The sequence below is a fragment of the Bufo bufo genome, chromosome 6, assembly GCF_905171765.1.
Source record: "Bufo bufo chromosome 6, aBufBuf1.1, whole genome shotgun sequence".
Classification (NCBI taxonomy): domain Eukaryota; kingdom Metazoa; phylum Chordata; class Amphibia; order Anura; family Bufonidae; genus Bufo; species Bufo bufo.
In genome coordinates this window covers 368,166,221-368,190,284 of record NC_053394.1, presented here as the reverse complement: position 1 = coordinate 368,190,284, position 24,064 = coordinate 368,166,221, and the positions used below count along the sequence as shown (strand labels likewise).

General features: G+C 46.0%; 1 protein-coding gene across 1 annotated transcript in view; it reads left to right on the top strand.

The window, feature by feature from the left end:
* The window catches only part of ASPSCR1 (ASPSCR1 tether for SLC2A4, UBX domain containing), a 68,724-nt gene that overhangs the window by 37,728 nt on the left and 6,932 nt on the right, over positions 1–24,064 (top strand). Inside the window, exons 10-12 of the mRNA XM_040435558.1 lie at positions 4,117–4,183; positions 4,266–4,328; positions 6,001–6,053. Coding sequence (XP_040291492.1) covers positions 4,117–4,183; positions 4,266–4,328; positions 6,001–6,053 — 183 coding nt within the window. The remainder of the gene's footprint in view (positions 1–4,116; positions 4,184–4,265; positions 4,329–6,000; positions 6,054–24,064) is intronic.

Here is a 24,064-nt window from a genome sequence, read left to right as displayed (position 1 = left end):
ACTTCTCCAGGGCAGGAGAGCTGAGGGTTAGTGAAAAAACCATGGGCGTCCTCCTGCGCTGCCTGTGATCTCTCCCTGATCCTGTCATTGGTGGCGGAGGCGATGACATACAGATACATTGGCCCTCCATTACTGTGCTATTCTGCCACATCTTATATTAGACACATTTATTATTCAGATGTGCCAAAAATGACTTTGTCTGACATAAACCCCCATTCTGACGCTAAAAAGCGGCACCGTTTAAACCAAGTTGGATAAGACTAGGGCGACACGGCAAAAAGCTGCGCAAATTTTTTTATGATGACAGTCAATGGTGTCATGCTGTGACTGCACAAACAAGTTGGATTTTTGTGTGACCGTCATCATATAAAATGTTGCGCGGTCCACTGGTTGTGGATGCATTGCTCTACCCACTTTCCCTAAAATCAACACCATTATGAGTGTAGATGCCTTGAAGGTCTTGCTTAAGTTTTTTATTAATTTTTTTTCACTGATCCAATACAGTTAAAATGTAAAGTAAGGAAACGTTGCAAATAGTCTGGATCAAATGTATCCTACTGTTTTCTGTCTACATCGATTGTCTCCAACCTGTGGCTCTCCAGCTGTTGCAGAACTACAACTCCCCGCATGTGGCTGTCGGGGCATGCTGAGAGTTGTAGTTTTGCAACAGCTGGAAAGCCGTAGGTTGGAGACCACTGGTCTATAGCATGCTTACAGACTACAAACAAACCTTGTGTAGTGTAACCCAGCAGCAGTATGACAGAGATTTGACCGCAGGATCTGACTACGCACATGGATTCATTGTAGTCTGTAACCATGACTTAACGCCCAGCGCCATACATGTACGGCGCAAGGTCCGTGGGGCTCTGGGGAACGATCGGGGGGGGGAGTAGTTGCGGCACCATGCCTGCTCTTACTGGCTGGGTAAGGGCAGCATTGTGCTGCACTGCCCCCTGCAGCTCCAAGCGCTGCGATTGGCCGATCAATCAGACGGGCACATCGCAGCGCAGGAAGCTGTCAGAGGCATCGGGGAGGTTTGGGAGGAGGTCAGGGGGAAGTGGCAGGTGCTGAACAAGTCCGGTCACCTCCGAGGTGAGGCAGGGGACACCAGTGTTTTGGGTCCCCCGCCAGCGCTGCTATTGGCTGGAACAACGCTCCAGCCAATGGCAGCGCTACAGCTGCACAGGAAGAGGCAGAACTTCCCTGCATGCAGCCATTCTAGCTGGTGACTGCATGCAGAGAGGTTCTGTGCTTCTCTGTGCTGCTTGCTGGGACTTGTGGTGCACACCACAGCGATTTAACCCCTTTGCTGCTGAAAAGATAGAAGAAGAAGAAAGAAGAACATCTGGAATAGCAGCACCGATTTTTTTTTTATATTTTTTTTCCAGATCCCTAAACCACACTCCGTCCCTGTCCCTTAAACAAAAAATTGGGGTCTGCTAGTAATTTTTAATTTTTACAAATGTGTGCTTTGAAATCCTTTCTCTAGTATTTCTGCCTTCTGTGGGACACTTGTTTGCTGAAAAGTACCCTTTTCACCACTTAAAATGTTCGTACGGGGGTGCTCTTTCTGAAATGAATCACTTGTTGGGGTTTTTGATTTCTGGGGACCTCAGGAATTTGATGGGGCTTCGTGCAGTGATCTGATACCACCCACTGGACACCGCACCGTTCACTTCTGATATAACCTGTCAGGAACATTTCTCCAGGCGTTGTGAAACCGGTATCAATTATTATGGTGTCTAATAGAGCGATTTGTTCTCCGCTGATTACTCCCATCGTGTTCCTGCCCACATCGTCCTTTCATGTAGGATTTGTAAAGATGTTGTTTTTTTGCTTGTGTGAATGGTTTCCGTCTAGACAGGTTCACAATCACAAAGACATAAGAAGATAATGACGTATACCATCCTATCAGTATCATACCCATCAAATAGGAAGGATTAATCCCCGTACAGGCGTGCCAGGGTCATGTAATCTCCTGAATTATCCCTTCTGTGGATTTTTGGCCTCCAGCAACACAGTCCACCCCTTTACGATTTGGACCTGAAACCTTTTTGACGATTGGCCCCATCCTGACATTACACAGGGAGGCTGGCAGGAGGGTATGTGTGTGAATTCACGGTGACAACCAGCAAGGCGGCTGTTCACTCCCACAGGGATTGTCTTTTCCGGACTCCTGGATAGCAGGTCTACCTAATCATAAATGACTACATAAACCCATTTTAGGGAAGCAGGGTGACACCCCCATGTAGAATCTGCATCCCTCTGCTTTTAGAAACATGATTATAACTAGTACCCAAATGGACTATTTAACAGGGAATGCACCTGATGCACCAAAAGACATTATAGGGGGATTTGGTGCAATTTTGCTTTATTATATGAGAATATTGTTTTGTTTTTTCTTGTTTATTTGTGACGCCTTTACCTAAAAACCTGGCCCTGCACATATAGGTTAACTGTAAGTGGAACAGCTGTCTTCTCCACATCCTACACAAACACGTTTGTCTCTCCAGTAAGTGTGCATGTCATTTTAGTAGGAAATAAGCGGCTTCCAGACAGCTCAGATGCCGCTTATCTCTTATTGAAAGGCGCTATAAAGAAAATGAAAATACTTAAATATTTCTTTATTAAAAATATATTCCCAAATACCTTTTCATTAGTTATAATGGCTTGTTTTGTCTGGGGAACAATCATCAGGAGAAATGAAATGGCCGCCGTCCTATTATTACACACAAAACCTGTCCTAGTCACACAGGAGGACAGGTTACTTCAGAACACTGAGCTAAAGATCTGCCTCATCCTCCTCTCTGCTTTGACATGAAATACAGAGAGGAGGTGGGGATGTGGATCATGAGCAGCACCACTTGTATGCAGTCTCCATTACCACAGTCTGTCCATCCTCATGTCTCCTCATGAACTCTATTCCTACAGAGATTCAGCTGAAGATCTTATCACCTGTATTCATGATCATAATCCCTGACAAGTAGAGCAGAGAGGAGGATGAGGCAGCTCTGTAGCTCAGTGTTGAGAAGTAACTTGTTCTCCTGTGTGATTAGGCCAGATTTTGTGTGCACTAATAGGACGGCAGCCATTTTATTTCTCCTAATGATTGGTCCCCAAAGAAAACGAGCCATTATTACTAATAAAAGGTATTTGGGAATATATTTATAATAAAGTAATGTTTAAGTATTTTCATTTTCTTAAAGGGAACCTGTCGTCATCTTTATGCTGCCCATACTAACGGCAGCATAAAGTAGTAACAGGTGAGTTGATTTCAGCGGTCTGTCATTTATAAGTTAAAAGTAAGTGGTTGCTGAGAACCAACATCACAACCATTGCAGACTGGGTCTGGAAAAGAGTCACGGCCACCTGAGAAGAGTCATGGTTACTCATGAATTCCTTCTCTCCTGCTGATGACTGACAGTCTTCTACCTAGTTTTCCCCCTTTCTTTCTAGGAGAGAACTGCCAATCATCAGCAGATCGGTGAGAGAGCAGGAGATTAGGAATAACCAGGACTCTTCTCAGGTAGATGTGACTCTTTTCAAGGTCTGGGCTGTAATGATTACGATGCTGGTTCTCAGCAACCACTTACTATTAGCTCATGAGTGACACACCGCTGACATCAGCATTTCTGTCACTATTTTATGCTGCCCTCAGTGAGGTCAGCATAAAGTTGATGACAGGTTCCCTTTAATCCCCAGAGAACCCCTTTAAAAAAAAAAGTGAAAGTGCAACCTGCCTGACCCTGTCTTTCTCTGTTAGGAGAACAGGCAGGATTTCAGCATACATACTGGATTATCAGCGGATTACCACCACACTCAGAAGGGCTTGTACTGTATGGCCATCTTATAGAGCCGCTGACGGTATTGTATGTAATGTAGAAGAGCCACAGAGATACAGAAATCACCAGTCCAAAGACAGCTCTGTATGTAGGATTAACTCACTAGTTGCTGGATTTTATAACTGAAATGACACCTCTTGTAAAACCATTGCTGGGATTCCTGTACCATGTATGATGTTTTTCCCCTATTTATCTGCTCTAGAGGCCGAATTGTGGCTACTAATCTAGCAGGGCAGACCATCCTCTCATGACTGTTCTGTGATCACTTCCACAGGTCGTCCTCCGTGTCCTCTTCCCAGACCGCTATATCCTGCAGGGCTTTTTCCGTATATCAGAAACAAGTATGTGATGAGCTTTCTGATCATTCTTCCTCCGTACACCGTTCACACTACTGAAATGCTGATTCCTTCTTTTCTTATGCAGTTGGTGCTGTGCGAGAGTTTGTGTCAAACCACCTGGAAGAAGCTGGGATCCCGTTCTACCTATGTATGTCATTACCATCACATGTGCTCCTAACAATCTGCTCCTGTACTGATATAGTGCTGTCATTGTGCTGTGACAGAAACCGCGACTGTCAGACTTCCACCTCGCTCTTGAAGGATCAAGATTGTCAGAAAGACTGTGATAATAGATGGTCATGGAATTTAAGGCTGTATTACACCAGCCAGTTGTTGGGCAGATCATCGCTGACAAGCGTTCGTAGGAATGCTCGTTAGCGATGATCTGCCTGTGTAATTCTACCGCCGAGTGTTTACTCGTTCATTGGGCAATCGCAGTCTTTTAGCAGGTTTATCTCGCTTACTGGCGGCAGATCGAGCTGTCAAATCACGGTCTTACCCCTGGCAGGTAGAGCTGTTTAATCATGGTCTGCTGCCGGCAAACAATGATTCAGTATGGGGACAAGCGATGGCATTAGCAATCGCTCCTCCCCATACTGTGGAGAAGATCGCATTTAATAGCAGCGATCTCCTCCACTAATGAGCAGGCGATTGCTGGGAAGGAACGCTTTGTTCCCGACAATCGCCTACCAAATCTCTAGGTCTAATACAGCTTTTAGGTTTATTAGGGACAGACATGGGGCAGTAGAATAGCTGTGCACCCATATAACAAGAGTGTGGGGGGGGGGGACTACCATAGGGAACATAACATGTCTAGAAAATATAAAGAAAAATAACACTGAAAATCTAATCTGGAAAGTCTGATAATCTGGCATGTGTTGCCATTTGTTCATTAAAAAACAAAGCTATAGCAGCAGATTTTTTTAGATGGTATTTTGCTCTGGCGCAGTGACCAGCTGATCCTCATGGCAGGGACGCTGCTCTTACGCCTGGCAATCAGCATATACCATCCTGTCTGACAATAAATACACCAGCTTCTGCAGGGGAGATGTGTTACATGTGTTCATGAATGGCCAGTCACATAATACGGGTGTGACTCTGACAGAGCACCCCTCCGCTATGGTCCATATAGGAGGGTCCTGAGTGGGGAACCCAATTTATGATGTCAGTATGGTGTAAAAGGGCATATGGACAGGGGTCATCTTTGTGAGACAGCCCTTCAATATAGTTCCTCATGACGAGAAGTGCATGAGTTGGAATTCCCTAATTTTATTATCAGTTCTTGAAAGGGGTATGAACCAGTTGTTCCCTATCTACTGGATACAGTATAACTATTAGATTTGTAGAGGTCCGACTGCCGGGACCCCCACAAATTATGAGAACAGGAGACCTGAGTCCCCCATTTGAGCATGTGCAACACCATACCATTCATAGTCTACGGGAGATAGCAATACGCTGCACTCGACTAACCACTGGTAGTCCCATAGAGATGAATGGAGCGGTGGTGGGCATGCATGACTAGCGCTTAATTTAAAAGCAGGACACAGGTCCTCCATTCTAGTGATCGTGGTTGTCCCAACGGGCAGACCCTCCCCCAACAATGTCACAGTTATCCCCTATTGAGTGGGTAGGGGATAACTTGTTCTAACTGGAATACCCCTTTAAGCCACATAAGCATCCATGCAGTCCATCTACTGGGTTACAGAGAATTTCTTGTTCCCTTTCTTGCTCAGCAGTAACCCCTGTTGGAGCAGCACTTTTTGCGTCTAAGGATCTATCATTTTCTTGTAGTAATGTGAGGCTGTTAATGTTTTTTCCAGTTATTACTCCTCCAAGAACTGAGCTGAGTGATGACGCCCTTACCCTATTCCAGGTGAGTGAGACTTCAGATGTTACTGTCTCCGCTTCATAAAATGTTGAGTAATTCTAGGCACACGTGGTTTATCTCTTCACTCGGCCATACCTTGGATGAGCAAACCAGAGGAGACCTATTCTGCCGAGAGGCCAGATAAATGCACCCTCCCATCATACAGCCGCACTATAGCACTGCACTAATCTTATAATAGTGTATTCTGGAAATTGCAAGAAGGATTCTTTAAAATATTTGCACCAGGATTGGGTGAGAGAGATATGTGACAGCATAAATCGTGTGAAAAGTATGAACAAACCTGTAACCAAGATGTATGGAGCGTGGAGGGGCACAATTAACGCTGCGTTAGAAAAACTCCCAGAATTATCTGTACACCCAAGTCGCCCAATAGATTGTCCTTTTAGCTTCTGTTGGACCCGTATGTGTTATAATTTGTTACTGATGTATGAAATACGCAGTCTGCTGTGCTATACTATAGAGAGAGTCATGCAGTAATAACACGAGTGTCTGTGGGCAACATGTGCCCCCATACTTTGGCATATATTGGAAGTAAATGTTAGGAAATCCTCCCAACAGAAACCTTCAACATCCACCCACACAAGACTATAAATCAGTCTGACAAACCATGAGCGGCTAAGTGATATTTCAGCGCAATCACTAGGTAAGCAACTAGTAGATCTCTGACAGGTCCTGAGGAGATAACTTTCACAGGGCCAGTGATCGGGCAGACAAGTGCTCATACGAACACCCGTTCCTGCTTGTTTGATGGCTGATCTGGTCTTTTACATGGGCATAAAATATGCTTGATCATCGGCACCACTGCCAGCATGATGTAAAGTGCATGGGGGACAAATGATCGTAGTAATGATTGTTCATCCCCATTCATTCAGTTTCCATCAGCCGATGTAAAGGCACTCCCCTTTCCCCGCTGCACCTGTGGAGTGAAGCATACTTTCCTGCTCCCTGCCTCTGTTCTGGCTTTTACCATTCCTGGCGCTCGAGTCCCTGCTTGTCAGCTTCTGGAATGGACAAGGGTTATGTGTTCCACTGCAGCCAATGACATGTACCCCAAATGGCATGTCACTGGGTCACGTGACCCCTGTCCATGCCAGGAGATGACAAACGGGGACTGGATCACCGGGAAGGGAAGCAGTCGGAACTGAGCGGTGCGGAGCAGGCAAGTAAGCTTCCCTTCACAAGTCCAGAAAAGGAGGGGGGGACCTAAAATTTGTTTAAAAGGTGAACAATCCCTTTAAGTGATTGACAGTCAACTTGCTTTTTTGTTGAATGGTAGTCAATATGGCCACACATCAGACTGTGTAAAAGGACCCTTATGCTCGTCGTACACTAGAGGTCTTCAGTCTTTCTCGGTAGGTTTGTGAAGGTTCTTATTCTGGTGTTAAAAAGACAACTTGACATCCCAGGCTTACGACTCTATCTTACAATGACCAGGTCTCGCACAGTACATATGTAATATAATGAGGGAGACTGACAGCCGCAAGCCATGCTGGATGACAACAATCACTAATATACGGCCGAGGAATCACTTTTTTTTGCTTCCTTGAGTGCAAAAAATACTCAGAAATCTTCACGTGAAAGCCAAAAAATTTTCAAAATGGCGAGCACCTTGTACAAGTGCAGGTTGTGACCTAAGACTCTGTTCATATTACCTTTGTGATGTACGTTTAGCATGTATGCTGTGAAAGCTCTTGACATACATGGACAGCATGTCCATAGGGTTACCTGAGCCTAACAGAGGGAAAGCCGTTTGGACTCGGCATGGCTGGTATAGGTTGGACACTCCAGCTGTGGATGCAGGGTCTTCCCCGTGTGTCCCTGCCGGTCATCCTCTATATGACCAGTGTGCAGTGCGGGTCTTCCCATCCTCCTCTACAGTAGTAACCTGAGCCCCCTGCTTGTGTGCTCAGAGTAGGTTCCTGGGAGGAGAGGGGGCTCTGAGCTCTTGGCAGCTTGTGAAGGGGTCTTTCTTCTCTGTAACGTCCCGGCAGCGAAGCCTCTCCTGCCTCAGACTTTCATCTTGCTGGCAGCCCTGTTATTCTTGGCTGGCTTTCCATGACTGCTGTTCCTAATAGAGGCGCTTCCACTGAACCTTAAACCACTCAATAAAAGTGTCACCGGTGGAGGGACGTCCATCCCCGGGGCTCGGAGGGCAATAAGACACATCCTGTCGTGAGGAGGATTGTGTATGTTGGGGGAAGAGGGTACTTAGATCTGTATACTGACACATGATTGCAGCCCCCTGGTGCTGGCTGCTTATTTTACATGTGGAAAAGTTATCAGCCTTTTAAACAGGGTTTAATCAGAAGGAAGTGAGTCGTATAGATGCCCTCCTCTATAACCCTAAGCGGAACGAGTCCATATGTTTTATTGCATCTGTCAGATACTTGCATTGTGTAGATTAGAGCTTCTGAAATAGTCTCTACTTGGGATTCCCTTTCGAAAACATGGTGATGCCAGGATCTCACCAGTGGACAAAGACTAAAGCACAGCGCCCTTATCGTATCGTAACTGTATTGGCGACAAATAAATACTACAGTGCAGTTCCTATATTACCTCTATGTCACCTGCAGATACCACAGTGCAACGCCCATATTACCACTGTATCATCTCCACATACCACAGTGCAGCGCCCATATTACCACTGTATCATCTCCAGATACCACAGTGCAGCGCCCATATTACCACTGTATCATCTCCACATACCACAGTGCAGCGCCCATATTACCACTGTATCATCTCCAGATACCACAGTGCAGCGCCCATATTACCACTGTATCATCTCCAGATACCACAGTGCAGCGCCCATATTACCACTGTATCATCTACAGATACCACAGTGCAGCGCCCATATTACCACTGTATCATCTCCAGATACCACAGTGCAGGGCTCATATTACCACTGTATCATCTCCAGATACCACAGTGCAGCGCCCATATTACCACTGTATCATCTCCAGATACCACAGTACAGGGCCCATATTACCACTGTATCATCTCCAGATACCACAGTACAGGGCCCATATTACCACTGTATCATCTCCAGATACCACAGTGCAGCGCCCATATTACCACTGTATCATCTCCAGATACCCCAGTGCAGCTCCCATATTACCACTGTATCATCTCCAGATACCACAGTGCAGCGCCCATATTACCACTGTATCATCTCCAGATACCACAGTGCAGGGCTCATATTACCACTGTATCATCTCCAGATACCACAGTGCAGCGCCCATATTACCACTGTATCATCTCCAGATACCACAGTGCAGCGCCCATATTACCACTGTATCATCTCCAGATACCACAGTACAGGGCCCATATTACTACTGTATCATCTCCAGATACCACAGTGCAGGGCCCATATTACCACTGTATCATCTCCAGATACCACAGTGCAGGGCCCATATTACCACTGTATCATCTCCAGATACCACAGTGCAGCGCCCATATTACCACTGTATCATCTCCAGATACCACAGTACAGGGCCCATATTACCACTGTATCATCTCCAGATACCACAGTGCAGCGCCCATATTACTACTGTATCATCTCCAGATACCACAGTGCAGCGCCCATATTACCACTGTATCATCTCCAGATACCACAGTGCAGCGCCCATATTACCACTGTATCATCTCCAGATACCACAGTACAGGGCCCATATTACTACTGTATCATCTCCAGATACCACAGTGAAATGCCCATATTACCACTGTATCATCTCCACATACCACAGTGCAGCGCCCATATTACCACTGTATCATCTACAGATACCACAGTGCAGCATCCATATTACCACTGTATCATCTCCAGATACCACAGTGCAGCATCCATATTACCACTGTATCATCTCCACATACCACAGTGCAGCGCCCATATTACCACTGTATCATCTCCAGATACCACAGTGCAGGGCCCATATTACCACTGTATCATCTCCAGATACCACAGTGCAGCATCCATATTACCACTGTATCATCTCCAGATACCACAGTGCAGCGCCCATATTACCACTTTATCATCTCCACATACCACAGTGCAGCATCCATATTACCACTGTATCATCTCCAGATACCACAGTACAGGGCCCATATTACCACTGTATCATCTCCAGATACCACAGTGCAGGGCCCATATTACCACTGTATTCATTTATTATTATTTTTATTTATTATACGCACTTATATAGCACTTTACAGACATTAACATCACGCTTTCCCCAATGGGGCTCACAAGCTAAGTTCCCCATTAGTATGTCTTTGGAGTGTGGAAGGAAACCGGAGTAGGGAGATATATACACTACTCACAAAATGTTAGGGATATTTGGCTTGTGGGTGAAATTTCAGGATGAACCTAAATGTACTCTTGATGTGATCTTCTCTAAACTTTTGAATGCACATGTCCAACTGTTCAATGTTTCTGTACTTTTTGCACAACTTGCTGTTCTCTAACAAGGATCTTAACGGCAAAATTCACAGCAGGTGTTTGATCCATGAATCGCCCGATAAACTTCCTGGTTCAATTAGAATTTGTATTCCAACAGTTCTCCTCATCATGCTGTTCACATTTTGACATCATGAGACCAAGACGACACCTAACAATTGATCATCAACAGTATCTCGCCATTGCGAGGCTTCAAGCAGGATGTTCTCAGACGCACGTGGCCACTGAGCTTAGAGTGTCACAGTGTCATCAGCAGGTTGCAACTGAGATACAGAGAAACTGGAAGAATCACAGAAAGGCATAGATGTCTTTCAGCCACATCCCACCCTGATGACCACTGCATTGTTAAAACAATGCCCTGTGGAACCGGATGATGAAGGCCTTACAACTCCAGGCACATTTAAGGCAGGTGAGACACCGAAGTGTCATGCCAGACCATTGTAAACCCTTTACATCAGTGTGGTCTGCCTGCTAGATGACCTGCAAGGGTACCTGACCATACCACCAGGCACAGGCGTCATCATCTTGCATGGGCCAGTGAGCACCTATGCTGGATGAGGGACCAGTGGGCCTCAGTGCTGTTTGCTGATGAAAGTCGATTCACGCTGAGCAGAAATTACGGCCGCCAACGATGTTGGAGACGTCAAGGAGAGCTCTATGCATCATCCACTGTTGTCACCAGACGAGACTTTGGTGGTGGTGGTGTTACAGTGTGTCTAGTCAATATAGAACTGCCCTACACTTTGTGAATGGTACAGTGACAAGCCCATACTACTTGAATAACATCATTAGTTCAGTCATTGTGCCTCTGCATGAACAACACAGGCCTAATTTCATCTTCATGGACGACAATGCACCAGCTCATTGAGGTTGCATCATTAGGGAACTGGGGTGCCTCAAATGGAGTGGCTTCCACTTTCTCCAGACCTGAATCCCATTGAAAACCTTTGGGGTCAGCTGAGTCGCAGTGTAGAGGCTTGTAACTCTGAAGCCAGAACCTCAATGTTTTGAGGGCCGCTCTTCAAGAAGAGTGGGATGCCATGCCTCAACTCCGTATTTTAAAATTCATAAAAATGGTTTATTATACTCACATTCAAATGAGATAAAATGCGCAATGATAAAATCAACACAGATCAATAGTCCTGCCCGACCCGGGTTTCGCTCCAAATGGCTATTGATCTGTGTTGATTTTATCATTGCGCATTTTATCTCATTTGAATGTGAGTATAATAAACCATTTTTATGAATTTTAAAATACGGATTTTCACTATGGGAGCAATATTTAATCATCTGTAGGAGGCACAACAAGAACAACTGTGCAGAGGACCTACTCGTCGGCTTTCTTTTGAGGCGCATATTCTACTTATACGCTTGTAAGTATAACATCGAGAGGAGGAACGGCTGGTTGTTTCAGTGCTTCACTATGTGCGTGTCTTCTTTATAATCTCACAGGATGTTAATTGAAAGAAACGCCTAACGAAGCTAGTGTGTGCTTGCTGAGAGTTGGTGGAAGACGCACATCAGTTCTATTGGTTTGGAGTTTTGCGAGGCCCCTTTTTATATATGTATTGTTTTTGTGAATAAGGATCCACTTCACTTTGGGACTCGCTGCAATTAGAACCATCCAGGCAGCGTATTGGAAAATTTACATTGAACTCTTATAGTGCTTTTATTTAAAGGGACACTGACAGGCCAAAACAGCATATATAGTTAGATATATCACATGACAGGTCTTATACAGTCTTTTAAAAGCATATAAGTATCCCCCCTGTCCACCTTATAAAGAGCGAAATATAAAGTTTTATAACCTGCTTCTCCTGTCAGCAATCTGCCCAAGGGGCGGCGTTTCATGTGAAAATGCGCCCAGCCAGCCTTCCAAACTGCCGTTCTTAAGCCCCGCCCAGCTCATCATTATTCACTTTGCTGGGCGGCGGCTAGAACTCTCCCCAGTCCCGATCCTGCGCAATTCAATCCTCCGGGCATCGTTCATGCCCAATCTTCTGCGCCTGCGCCCCGCCGTTAGATCGCGCCTGCGTACACACACCAGCCTGCGTCTTCGAGGCAGCTGCAGCTGCCTCGAAGACGCAGGCTGGTGTGTGTACGCAGGCGCGATCTAACTGCACGGCGGGGCGCAGGCGCAGAAGATTGGGCATGAATGATGCCCGGAGGATTGAATTGCGCAGGATCGGGACTGGGGAGAGTTCTAGCCGCCGCCCAGCGAAGTGAATAATGATGAGCTGGGCGGGGCTTAAGAACGGCAGTTTGGAAGGCTGGCTGGGCGCATTTTCACATGAAACGCCGCCCCTTGGGCAGATTGCTGACAGGAGAAGCAGGTTATAAAACTTTATATTTCGCTCTTTATAAGGTGGACAGGGGGGATACTTATATGCTTTTAAAAGACTGTATAAGACCTGTCATGTGATATATCTAACTATATATGCTGTTTTGGCCTGTCAGTGTCCCTTTAAATGCCCGACACATGATGTAATATTACTGTAGCGTGAACTTTTTACGTTTTCCATGAATTTCACCGAAAGCCAAATATCCCTAACTTTTTGTGAGTAGTGTATACATAGAGGCCACCAGCCAGTATTGGGTGGTTGTGGTGGATACCTTTGGTTGGAGGTACCAGGTTCTGTTGAATAATCTTGGGGAAGGGGTATGAAGTTGAGTTAGATTAGGGAATGTCATAGGCCACCCTTAAAAGATGTGTTTTTATGGGTTGTGCCATAAGGTGGTTGTTGGCAGTGGGTGGGGTAATGCATTTCAGAGAACTGGTGCACCTCAAGAGAGACAGGAATGAGAGGTTCGGATTATGGACGGTTAGGGGTAAATCATTAGTAGAGCGAGGAGCAGGGGTAGGGTGGTAGATGAAGGAGGAGGTGTATAGGGGGGTGCAGTGCAGCACCGAGGAGAGCTTTGTGGGTGAAAGTGAAAAGTGTAAATTGTATTTATTTGTATAAATTGTAAATTGTATTTTATTTTGTGGAAAGCAATGCTGTCTGTCACCAAGAAACTCACTGATAAACCACTGTAGGGCTAGGTCAGCTGAATGAAATGATACCTTTCAGTTAGGGTTGTTCCATACCTCCATTTACCTGAGGGTAATTCAGTAGATTCAAGGTCGGGCAGAGACACACAACATTATAAATCACTATAGTGCAGTGCGTTAAACAGAGAAGTGTCTAGAATGGAAAATCACGCTCCCACACGGAGACACGCTTGTCTGAAATTAGCCTTAGCGATATGTTGCTTCATTCTGGAACAAAAGTACTTTAAATCCATATGGAAATGAGCAGTTATGTGCACTGAGGGTGGGCCCAAGCCATTCTGTGCACACTTGCACCTCCTACTTCCTCTGCCTGCCCCTCCCACTTCTTCTTGTTTGGACGGGCCTGCTTCCTGCATAGTCATCCCGCCTTACCCCTACACCGTCTGGCACCAACTGGACACTATGAGCATGTAGGGGCAACCCTCAACTGAAAACACCCTGTTGTCAGTTTATTTATAAATCCCCAGGAGGAATAACAGAGGAACAGCACAACGTACAGGTCTAAGATTATAATAGTTACATAGTTAATACGGTTGAAAAAAGACAAGTCCATCAAGTTAATAGTAATAGTTACTGTATATTATGGGCAATACAGGTATTTCCTGAAACCAATGTGTCAGGAGAGGTGAAAAGACCTCTTTAACTAAAAATCCAGATCTGTATGCTTTACAAAGAATTTGGAGTTCCCCTTTAATTAGCACTCAGCAGGTTTCCCCCTCCCCAGTGTATCATTGGCTGTGTCCCTCCCGCATCCCAAACCACAGGATGTTTTTGCCAAACACTAGTAGTCGTTTTAATAATTAAAATAGTTTTGGGTTTTGTCAAGGTCGCAGTCGGATTCCCCCGGCTGGCTGCAGACCCCGTAATTACAGCGTCCTTGCCGTGGATGCTCTGGTTCCTCTCCTCCAGTTGTTCGCTGGTGGTTCCTTCCTGTCTGAAGCTTTTGATCTGCTTCCCTGTGAAGACATCGCTCAAGCCCCAAGACGTCATTTGTGAAAGCTCTCAGATCGTCCTATGTGTCTGTAAATGTTTGCATTCTGGATCCTGCCCGTCATCCCCGCTCGCCCCCTTTGAAGTGCTCCGGGTCCCATTGATCTTCCAACATCAAACTAAACAGACCTGTGGCACTTTAATCAGCGACCGTCCCAGGATGGAAGGAATGCTTCACATGCCACCAGCTTTCCCAGCTCGGGGGACACTGGAAGAACAGTGGAGCAAACATAGATTTGGTGACAGATGTACAGATTACCTCCGCTCCCCCCCCCACCACCACCACCTCCGCTATTTATCTTTATGCTTTTTTTTTTTGTATGACTCTATTCTTTGCGGCTCAGTGTCGCCGAGCCCTGTTGTCTTTGTGTTCCTATTGCCGGGTGTATGTGCGGCCTGTTCCTCCCTGCAATGAATTCTGTGTGACCCTCGGGGCCTTTTTCCTCACGAGGCTTTGAAGTGTTTGCCCAGAGATTGACTGACAAGGAAGTTTTAGTGGCGGCACCAGGGGGAATGGACAGAAAAAAAAAAAAAGGGACGCTCTTTGAACTAAAGATCTTTCAGTTGGGAGATGCTGGCTTTAGTTATCTCCTTCACTATGTTAATTATTCACCACGATAATTGGGGGGGAAGAGTAAAGAGAGAGAGGAGGTTATTAAAAAATTCCAGCACTAACACGCTACACAAACCTCATTTTTCCAGCCTCCAGAGTGCATAAAAGAAATGTTGTGTTTAAAGGGGGCTAGTGTGTTTGGAGGGGGAGCGAGGGGCCCTTTCTAAGCTGTCCTTTCTCTAAATAGTGAAATCCCTACAGATGAAACATCAAAGCGCTGGCGAGTGTTCTCGCTCTGCCTTTCGACCACGTCTGGTACTCTGTAATTAAAGTTTACGGAAAGCTGTCTTTGTTTTCCCGATGGCATGCAACCTTACACAATGCAGATTGGAAAGGAAATGTTAAAATAAAAAAAAGGCCCATACCGCGTCCTGCCGCCATCTAGTTTCATGTCCCGTCTGACCTGATAACACGGGCAGCACTCAGCGTCGCTACACAGCATCACCCGTAGCGGCATAGGCTTGACCCCATCCTTGAGATGTACAGACGCGTTCTTGTATGTACATGCAACGGTTCCCCATTTTAATCCTTTTAGATATTGGGGTCGGGTCACATTGGTCATGGTTGAATGAAGTGATATCACCTGCTACAAAGAGGAGAGGAAACTTTCACGCCCCCTACCAAAACCCCCCATTATAAGCAAACGTTGGCATTAACCCCAGCCAGGGGTGCACCACTAATGAGGCCAGGTGAGGCCTCAGGCGGCAAGAGGGGGGCAGCAGAAGGGGCATGAATGATAGCTTTCATTGTGGCAATGGGGTTAGGTTAAGAAATTGGCATTGGGGGGGGGGGGGCCGCCGCCATTTCAGTTTTCGCCTCAGTCAGCAAAAAGGCTAGTTGCACCCCTGACCCCAGCTCATTGTTTGCAGGCCTTGAACTAGTTCCCCCATCCTTGTACGGCAATGCTGTGGTGGTTCTGGAAATTGAGAGCTCTGCACATGTTCACACAGCCTATTAAAAATTTAGCATAGCCACCGAGTTATTCAATAAAATTTATCTGTATAGCGCCACCTGCTCTTTTTTCGATTCCTTAATTCTTGTCCACCTCATCGAGGTGGTCACACACGCTCAGTTTAAATCTTCAACTGCCACCAGCCATGTGTTTCGTTAAAAGCTTTAACAGTTACAGCAGAAAGGGCACACCCTCTGAGCTGCCAGGCTGAAGATAATCTAGCAGAGCAATGAATGTGGAGATTTCTGGACCCATGTGAGGTACAGGGCTGCTTCTGGCTTTGTTAGAAAGAGATTGTCATGTACTACAGGTGAAACTCGAAAAATTTGAATATCGTTCAAAAGTTCATTTATTTCAGTAATGCAACTTAAAATTAGAATATTGTGAAAAGGTTGAATATTCTAGGCTCAAAGTGTCACCCTCTAGTCAGCTAATTAATCCATATCCCCTGAGCAAAGGGGACCTGAGATTGTGACTTTGGGGTTTCATAAGCTATAAGCCATAATCATCCAAATTATACCAAATAAAGGCTTGAAATATCTCGCTTTACATGTAATGAGTCTGTCTCATATATTGGTTTCACCTTTTAAGTTGCATTACTGAAATGTTTCACCTGTATGATGTCCGATTTTCATTTTTACATTAATCATGGGATAACCCCTTTAGGCCTCTTTCACACGGGCGTCATGTTTTTGGGCCGGATGCGTTCAGTGAAACTCGCACTATTTTGCAAGCAAGTTCAGTCAGTTTTGTCTGCGATTGCTTTCAGTTGTTCAGTTTTTTCCGCGCGGGTGCACTGCGTTTTGATGCGTTTTTCACGCGCGTGATAAAAAACTGAAGGTTTACAAACAACATCTCTTAGGCTACTTTCACACTAGCGCTTGATCGGATCCGTTCTGAACGGATCCGATCATATTAATGCAGACGGAGGCTCCGTTCAGTACGGATCCGTCTGCATTAATAACTTAGAAAAATTTCTAAGTGCGAAAGTAGCCTGAGCGGATCCGTTCAGACTTTCAATGTAAAGTCAATGGGGGACGGATCCGCTTGAAGATTGAGCCATATGGTGTCATCTTCAAGCGGATCCGTTCCCATTGACTTACATTGTAAGTCTGGACGGATCCGCACGCCTCCGCACGGCTAGGCGGACACCCGAACGCTGCAAGCAGCGTTCAGCTGTCCGCCTGGCCGTGCGGAGGCGAGCGGAGCGGAGGCTGAACGCCGCCAGACTGATGCAGTCTGAGCGGATCCGCATCCATTCAGACTGCATCAGGGCTGGACGGAAGCGTTCTGCTCCGCTCGTGAGCCCCTTCAAACGGAGCTCACGAGCGGACAGCAGAACGCTAGTGTGAAAGTAGCCTTAGCAACCATCAGTGAAAAACGCATCGCACCCGCACTTGCTTGCGGATGCAATGTGTTTTTACACAGCCCCATTCACTTCTATGGGGCCAGGGCTGCGTGAAAAACGCTGAATATAGAACATGCTGCGGTTTTTACGCAACGCAGAACTGATGCGTGAAAAACAACGCTCATGTACACAGACCCATTGAAATGAATGGGTCAAGATTCAGTGCGGGTGCTATGCGTTCACGTCACGCATTGCACCCGCGCGGGAAAACTCGCTCGTGTGAAAGGGGCCTTAAGGGAGAGAAGCCCTTAAGGTGTCTGGCGGTTGCTTATTCCGCTCTCCCCATTTTGAGACCACATGCACTCTCAGCCAAGTTGAGTGTGACTCTGTATGAGAAAAGAAGAGAGGGGAAGGGGGGACTGGAAGGGATAGCTGTGAGGCACTTTTAAGGCCCCTTTCACACGAGCGAGTTTTCCACACGGGTGCAATGCATGACGTGAACACATTGCACCCGCACTGAATCCTGACCCATTCATTTCCATGGGTCTGTGTACATGAGCGGTTTTTTTCACGCATCAGTTTTGTGTTGCGTGAAAAACGCAGCATGTTCTATATTCTGCGTTTTTCACGGGAGCCCTGGCCCCACAGAAGTGAATGGGGCTTCAGTGGAAAAAAGGATTGCAGGCGCGGATGCAATGCATTTTTCACTGATGGTCGCTAAGAGATATTGTTTGTGAACCTTCAGTTTTTTATCACGCGTGTGAAAAACACATCAAAACGTATTGCACCCACGCGGAAAAAACTGAACGCAATCGCAGACAAAACTGATTGAACTTGCTTGCAAAATGGTGCGAGTTTCACTGAACGGACCTAATCCGTATCGTTCGTGTGAAAGAGGCCTAAGTGGTGATGAACCATGTGATTGGAGCATGTGATCTGACGTCACCACAGGTCCTAGCCGATAGTTCATCTTTTGAGAAGTAAAGAAGAGACCGGGAACTACGCGAACAAGAGGAGAAGGTGAGTGAATTTTTTTTATTTTTTTTTAACCCTCAATTGATCACCTACTAAGCATTCTGTATTAAGAATGCTATTATTTTCCCTTATAACCATGTTATAAGGGAAAATAATAAAATCTACACAACACCTAACCCAAGCCCGAACTTCTGTGAAGAAGTTCGGGTTTGGGTACCAAACATGCGTGATTTTTCTCACGCGAGTGCAAAACGCATTACAATGTTTTGCACTCGCGCGGAAAAATCGCGGGTGTTCCCGCAACGCACCCGCACCTTTTCCCGCAACGCCCGTGTGAAAGAGGCCTAAAGGGTTATTCTCATGTAAAGATGGCACCCAGGGCCAAGTGCTGGATAGAGTACTGCCTGTATGCCCCTGCCGGAGTTTCTCTTTCAAGTGGTATTGCCATCTTACAAAGTGCTGGAATATCACTAGGATATGATTGTCAGGAAGCTATGCTTCCTTTGGGAAAAACGGTGAGGGGGGCTTGATGCTTAACCAGCACTGCAGCCCCTTCTTCTCAGGACTGTGGGGGTCCCTGAGCTCAGATCCCCGCCGATCATATCCTAGCAGTGTGCCTGGGCTTTATAAGATCGGACTGATTCTTTAGGCTAGGGCTACACGTCGGCATGTGTCGCGTTACAAAAAGACTACAACTACATCGCGACATGTGTTGCACCAATGTCGCGCACATTTTTTGCAAGGATAGTCAATGGTGGCGCACTGCGACATGTGGTATGCTGCTTAGATGGATTTTTTGTGACTGTTATTATCAAAAAATGTTGCGCGACTTTACTGTGACAAGAAGTCGGGCAACATATTTTGCCGTGCAGCCCTAGCTGTCACTGCATGCCCTCTGAGAGATCTGAGAAGATCGGATAGACTTGCAGCACGTGAGTCTATCTGACAGGTCTTTTTGTGTTTCCTTTCTGTTTGTTGTTGTGGGCTGGATCCCACCTCTCTACAGTTTCTGCTCGTTAGCTGTTTAAAAGGGTTGTCCAGGATCAAATATACACTCACCTAAAGAATTATTAGGAACACCATACTAATACGGTGTTGGACCCCCTTTTGCCTTCAGAACTGCCTTAATTCTACGTGGCATTGATTCCACAAGGTGCTGATAGCATTCTTTAGAAATGTAGGCCCATATTGATAGGATAGCATCTTGCAGTTGATGGAGATTTGAGGGATGCACATCCAGGGCACGAAGCTCCCGTTCCACCACATCCCAAAGATGCTCTATTGGGTTGAGATCTGGTGACTGTGGGGGCCATTTTAGTACAGTGAACTCATTGTCATGTTCAAGAAACCAATTTGAAATGATTCGAGCTTTGTGACGTGGTGCATTATCCTGCTGGAAGTAGCCATCAGAGGATGGATACATGTTCTCATTCTGTTTACGCCAAATTCGGACTCTACCATTTGAATGTCTCAACAGAAATCGAGACTCATCAGACCAGGCAACATTTTTCCAGTCTTCAACAGTCCAATTTTGGTGAGCTCGTGCAAATTGTAGCCTCTTTTTCCTATTTGTAGTGGAGATGAGTGGTACCCGGTGGGGTCTTCTGCTGTTGTAGCCCATCCGCCTCAAGGTTGTGCGTGTTGTGGCTTCACAAATGCTTTGCTTCATACCTCGGTTGTAACGAGTGGTTATTTCAGTCAACGTTGCTCTTCTATCAGCTTGAATCAGTCGGCCCATTCTCCTCTGACCTCTAGCATCCACAAGGCATTTTTGCCCACAGGACTGCCGCATACTGGATGTTTTTCCCTTTTCACACCATTCTTTGTAAACCCTAGAAATGGTTGTGCGTGAAAATCCCAGTAACTGAGCAGATTGTGAAATACTCAGACCGGCCCGTCTGGCACCAACAACCATGCCACGCTCAAAATTGCTTAAATCACCTTTCTTTCCCATTCTGACATTCAGTTTGGAGTTCAGGAGATTGTCTTGACCAGGACCACACCCCTAAATGCATTGAAGCAACTGCCCTGTGATTGGTTGACTAGATAATTGCATTAATGAGAAATAGAACAGGTGTTCCTAATAATTCTTTAGGTGAGTGTATATATTTTTTTTTAAAGAGTACTCACTATTAAGGGCTGATTAAAGTTTCCCCAATATGTTTTAATGTATTTTCACCACTTCTACAGGGCTCCGACGGTCCCCCACGCATTGTTTACATCTAGGTTTATCTTTGCCTAACTTCCTGCCGCACTGCCCTGTGGATCCCAGTGCAGCGCCGCATCACGTGGTTACAGCTGACTATCATCTCTGCCGTAACTCCGCCTCCTCATTAATATTCTGCCTCCTTCATTCATCAGAAAATGCCATGCCCGGTGACGTCACCGGAGGGGCGTGGCTTAGCACAATGTCTTCCAGCCAAGTCACAGCCCCTCCCTGCGATCTGCATAATTACTGAGGCTGATGGTGAGTCACCGGGCCAGAGGGGGCATGGCTTAGCGCAAGGTCTTCCAGCCTAGTTACCGCCCCTCCCTGCGATCTGAATAATTACTGAGGCTGTTGGTGACGTCACCGGGCTCCCTGCGAAGCAGAAGAAGAGGCTTCGCTCTGCAGCAAGGGACCCGGTACGCCACTGTCTATGAGAAAATAGGCACTTCCGGCTGAGAATTTGCGATATGAAAACGGGGCATCAGACATGTGTGGTAAAGGTACGACAGGCATGTGCGTAATATTTGTGTCACTGTTGTACACTTAGAACAATGTCCCCAATCCCGGACAACCCCTTTAAGAGGCTCTATTTAAGTCTGCCTCTTACTGCTGACTTTGTGGTTGATATTTTCCTTCTGGAGTTCTATACTGGTTGTTTGTGGATCCTCTACTTCCCGCTTGTCTCAAGCTAAGTCCTCCTGTTTTCTCCTTTGTGTGTGTGTTGCTGCTAGGTCTCAGGGAGATGCTGGTCCCTTCACGGTGGAAGGTACCGGCTGTCTCATTCCCCTCTCCCTAAGTTAGGGTTTGCTACAGTGTCAGCAGGGCGTAGGTTCCAGCTTATGAGTTCGTTCAGCATCAGGCCTTGCTCATACTGTCAGCAGTCAGGGAGAGGCTCAGGGGTTGTTAGGATGTTACCATTCCCTCCTCCCTAGCTTTGGGGCCTAGTCTGTTTACCTGTTGCTGTTTGTTTTCTTGGTTTTCCTCTTATCCCCACTTGCCGTGACACTAGCCTTATGGTCCGGTCAGTGGAAATGTCCAACTTCCCAGCCTTTGTTTCAGGTGCACATTGACTTGACTTGACTTGAGAAAAGCTTCACCTGTAAGGAGAATTTTACTGTCGACCTGCATGTGGCAATAAACATGACCCACATTTCACTTCAAAGGCCTTCATTACACTGTCTGTTCAGTTCCACTTTCAGTAGGTTTTTTTCTGGTCACTTTCTGTCGCTGTGTATGCACAGAGTATTTCAGGAGCAGATATGGCATCGGCATGGACTGTATATGTCATTCTTGTGACTGGCTTCATAACTAGTGATGCATGAACATCGGCCGGGACGATTCGCGATCGCGCAAACGCGATCAAATGTTCGCAAACCGCAAGATCGCGGAGGGCCCCATTCACTTTAATGGCAGATGAACTTGAAAAACCTTCAGGTCATATTTGCAGCCACCAAATACTTACTAGAAATGCGCAAATAGTCCCACAACATGGACAATTACATACTAGAGGGGGATCAATGACAAAAATTCCCACAAAAAATTAGTATTTTAATCATGGGCCATTTTTATGCGTCTTAAAGGGAAATTCTCAAAAATGTGCCCTGCTGGAGCCTAGAAACATTTTATTTTAGGCCACGGGGAGTATGAGCCCTAAAAATTAGGCATTCACCTGACAAAAGAAATTGTAATTATGTGGCTGGAGGTACATTATGCGGTCACTGAATAACAATTTTACTGCAGGCCAGTACAAATACATGTCAAATACATATGTTTAAAAGAACTAAAAATATAAAATTGGATTAAAAACATGGCTAACGAAATCCCCCCTCATGATAATAGGTGAAATTCGATAACACGTGGTCGTCACAGGTGTTGAATTCCTCTGAGGCCCCAACAATTAGGCATTTACCGGACAGAAAAGAACAAGTGATTATGTGACTGGAGGTACATTAGGCGGTCATTGGATAACAATTTTACTGCAGGCCAGTGGAGTACAGGCCCCAAACATTAGGCATTCACCGGACAGAAAAGATCAAGTGATTATGTGGCTGGAGGTACAGTGAGGAACAGAAGTATTTGAACACCCTGAGATTTTGCAAGTTCTCCCACTTAGAAATCATGGAGGGGTCTAAAATTTACATTGTAGGTGCATTCCCACTCTGAGAGACAGAATAAAAAAATAATTTCAGGAAATCACATTATATGATTTTTAAAGAATGTATTTGTCTTGCACTGCTGGACATTATTTGAACACCTGAGAAACAGCAAGAATTCTGGCTCTCAAAGACCAGTTACTGTGCCTTTAAAAAGTCCACCTCTACTCCACTCATTAATCTAACTTAGTAGCACCTGTCTGAGCTCTTTTAAAGACACCTGTCCACCCCACAGTCAGTCAGACGCCAACTACTACCAGGGGCAACACCAAAGAACTGTCAAAAGACGCCAGAGACAAAATTGTGGACCTCCACAAGGCTGGAAAGGGCTACGGGGCAATTGCCAAGCAGCTTGGTGAAAATAGATCAACTGTTGGAGCAATTGTTAGAAAATGGAAGAGGCTAAAGACTACGGTCAGTCTCCCTCGGACTGGGGCTCCTTGCAAGATCTCACCTCGTGGGGTATCACTAATGATAAGAAAGGTGAGGAATTAGCCCAGAACTACATGGAAAGAGCTGGTCAATGACATGAAGAGAGCTGGGACCACAGTTTCAAAGGTCACTATCGGTAGAACACTATGCCGTCATGGTTTCAAATCATGCATTGCACGGAAGGTTCCCCTGCTCAAGTCATCACATGTCCAGGCCCGTCTGAAGTTTGCCAATGACCATCTGGATGATCCAGTGGAGGCATGGGAGAAAGTCATGTGGTCAGGTGAGACCAAAGTAGAACTTTTTGGTCTAAACTTCACTCGTCATGTTTGGAGGAAAAAGGATGAGTTGCATCCCAAGAACACCATCCCTACTGTGAAGCATGAGGGTGGTAACATCATGCTTTGGGTGTGCTTCTCTGCGAAGGGGACATGACGACTGCACTGTATTAAGGAGAGGGCCATTTATTGTGAGATTTTGAGCAACAACCTCCTTCCCTCATTCAGAGCATTGAAGATGGGTCGTGGCTGGGTCTTCCAACATGACAATGACCCAAAGCACACAGCCAGGATAACCAAGGAGTGGCTCCATAAGAAGCATATCAAGGTTCTGGAGTGGCCTAGCCAGTCTCCAGACCTAAATCCAATAGAACATCTTTGGAGGGAGCTGAAACTCTGTGTTGCTCAGCGACAGCCCCGTAACCTGACAGATCTAGAGGAGATCTGTGTGGAGGAGTGGGCCAAAATCCCTGTTGCAGTGTGTGCAAACCTGGTTAAAAACTACAGGAAACGTTTGACCTCTGTAATTGCAAACAAAGGCTTC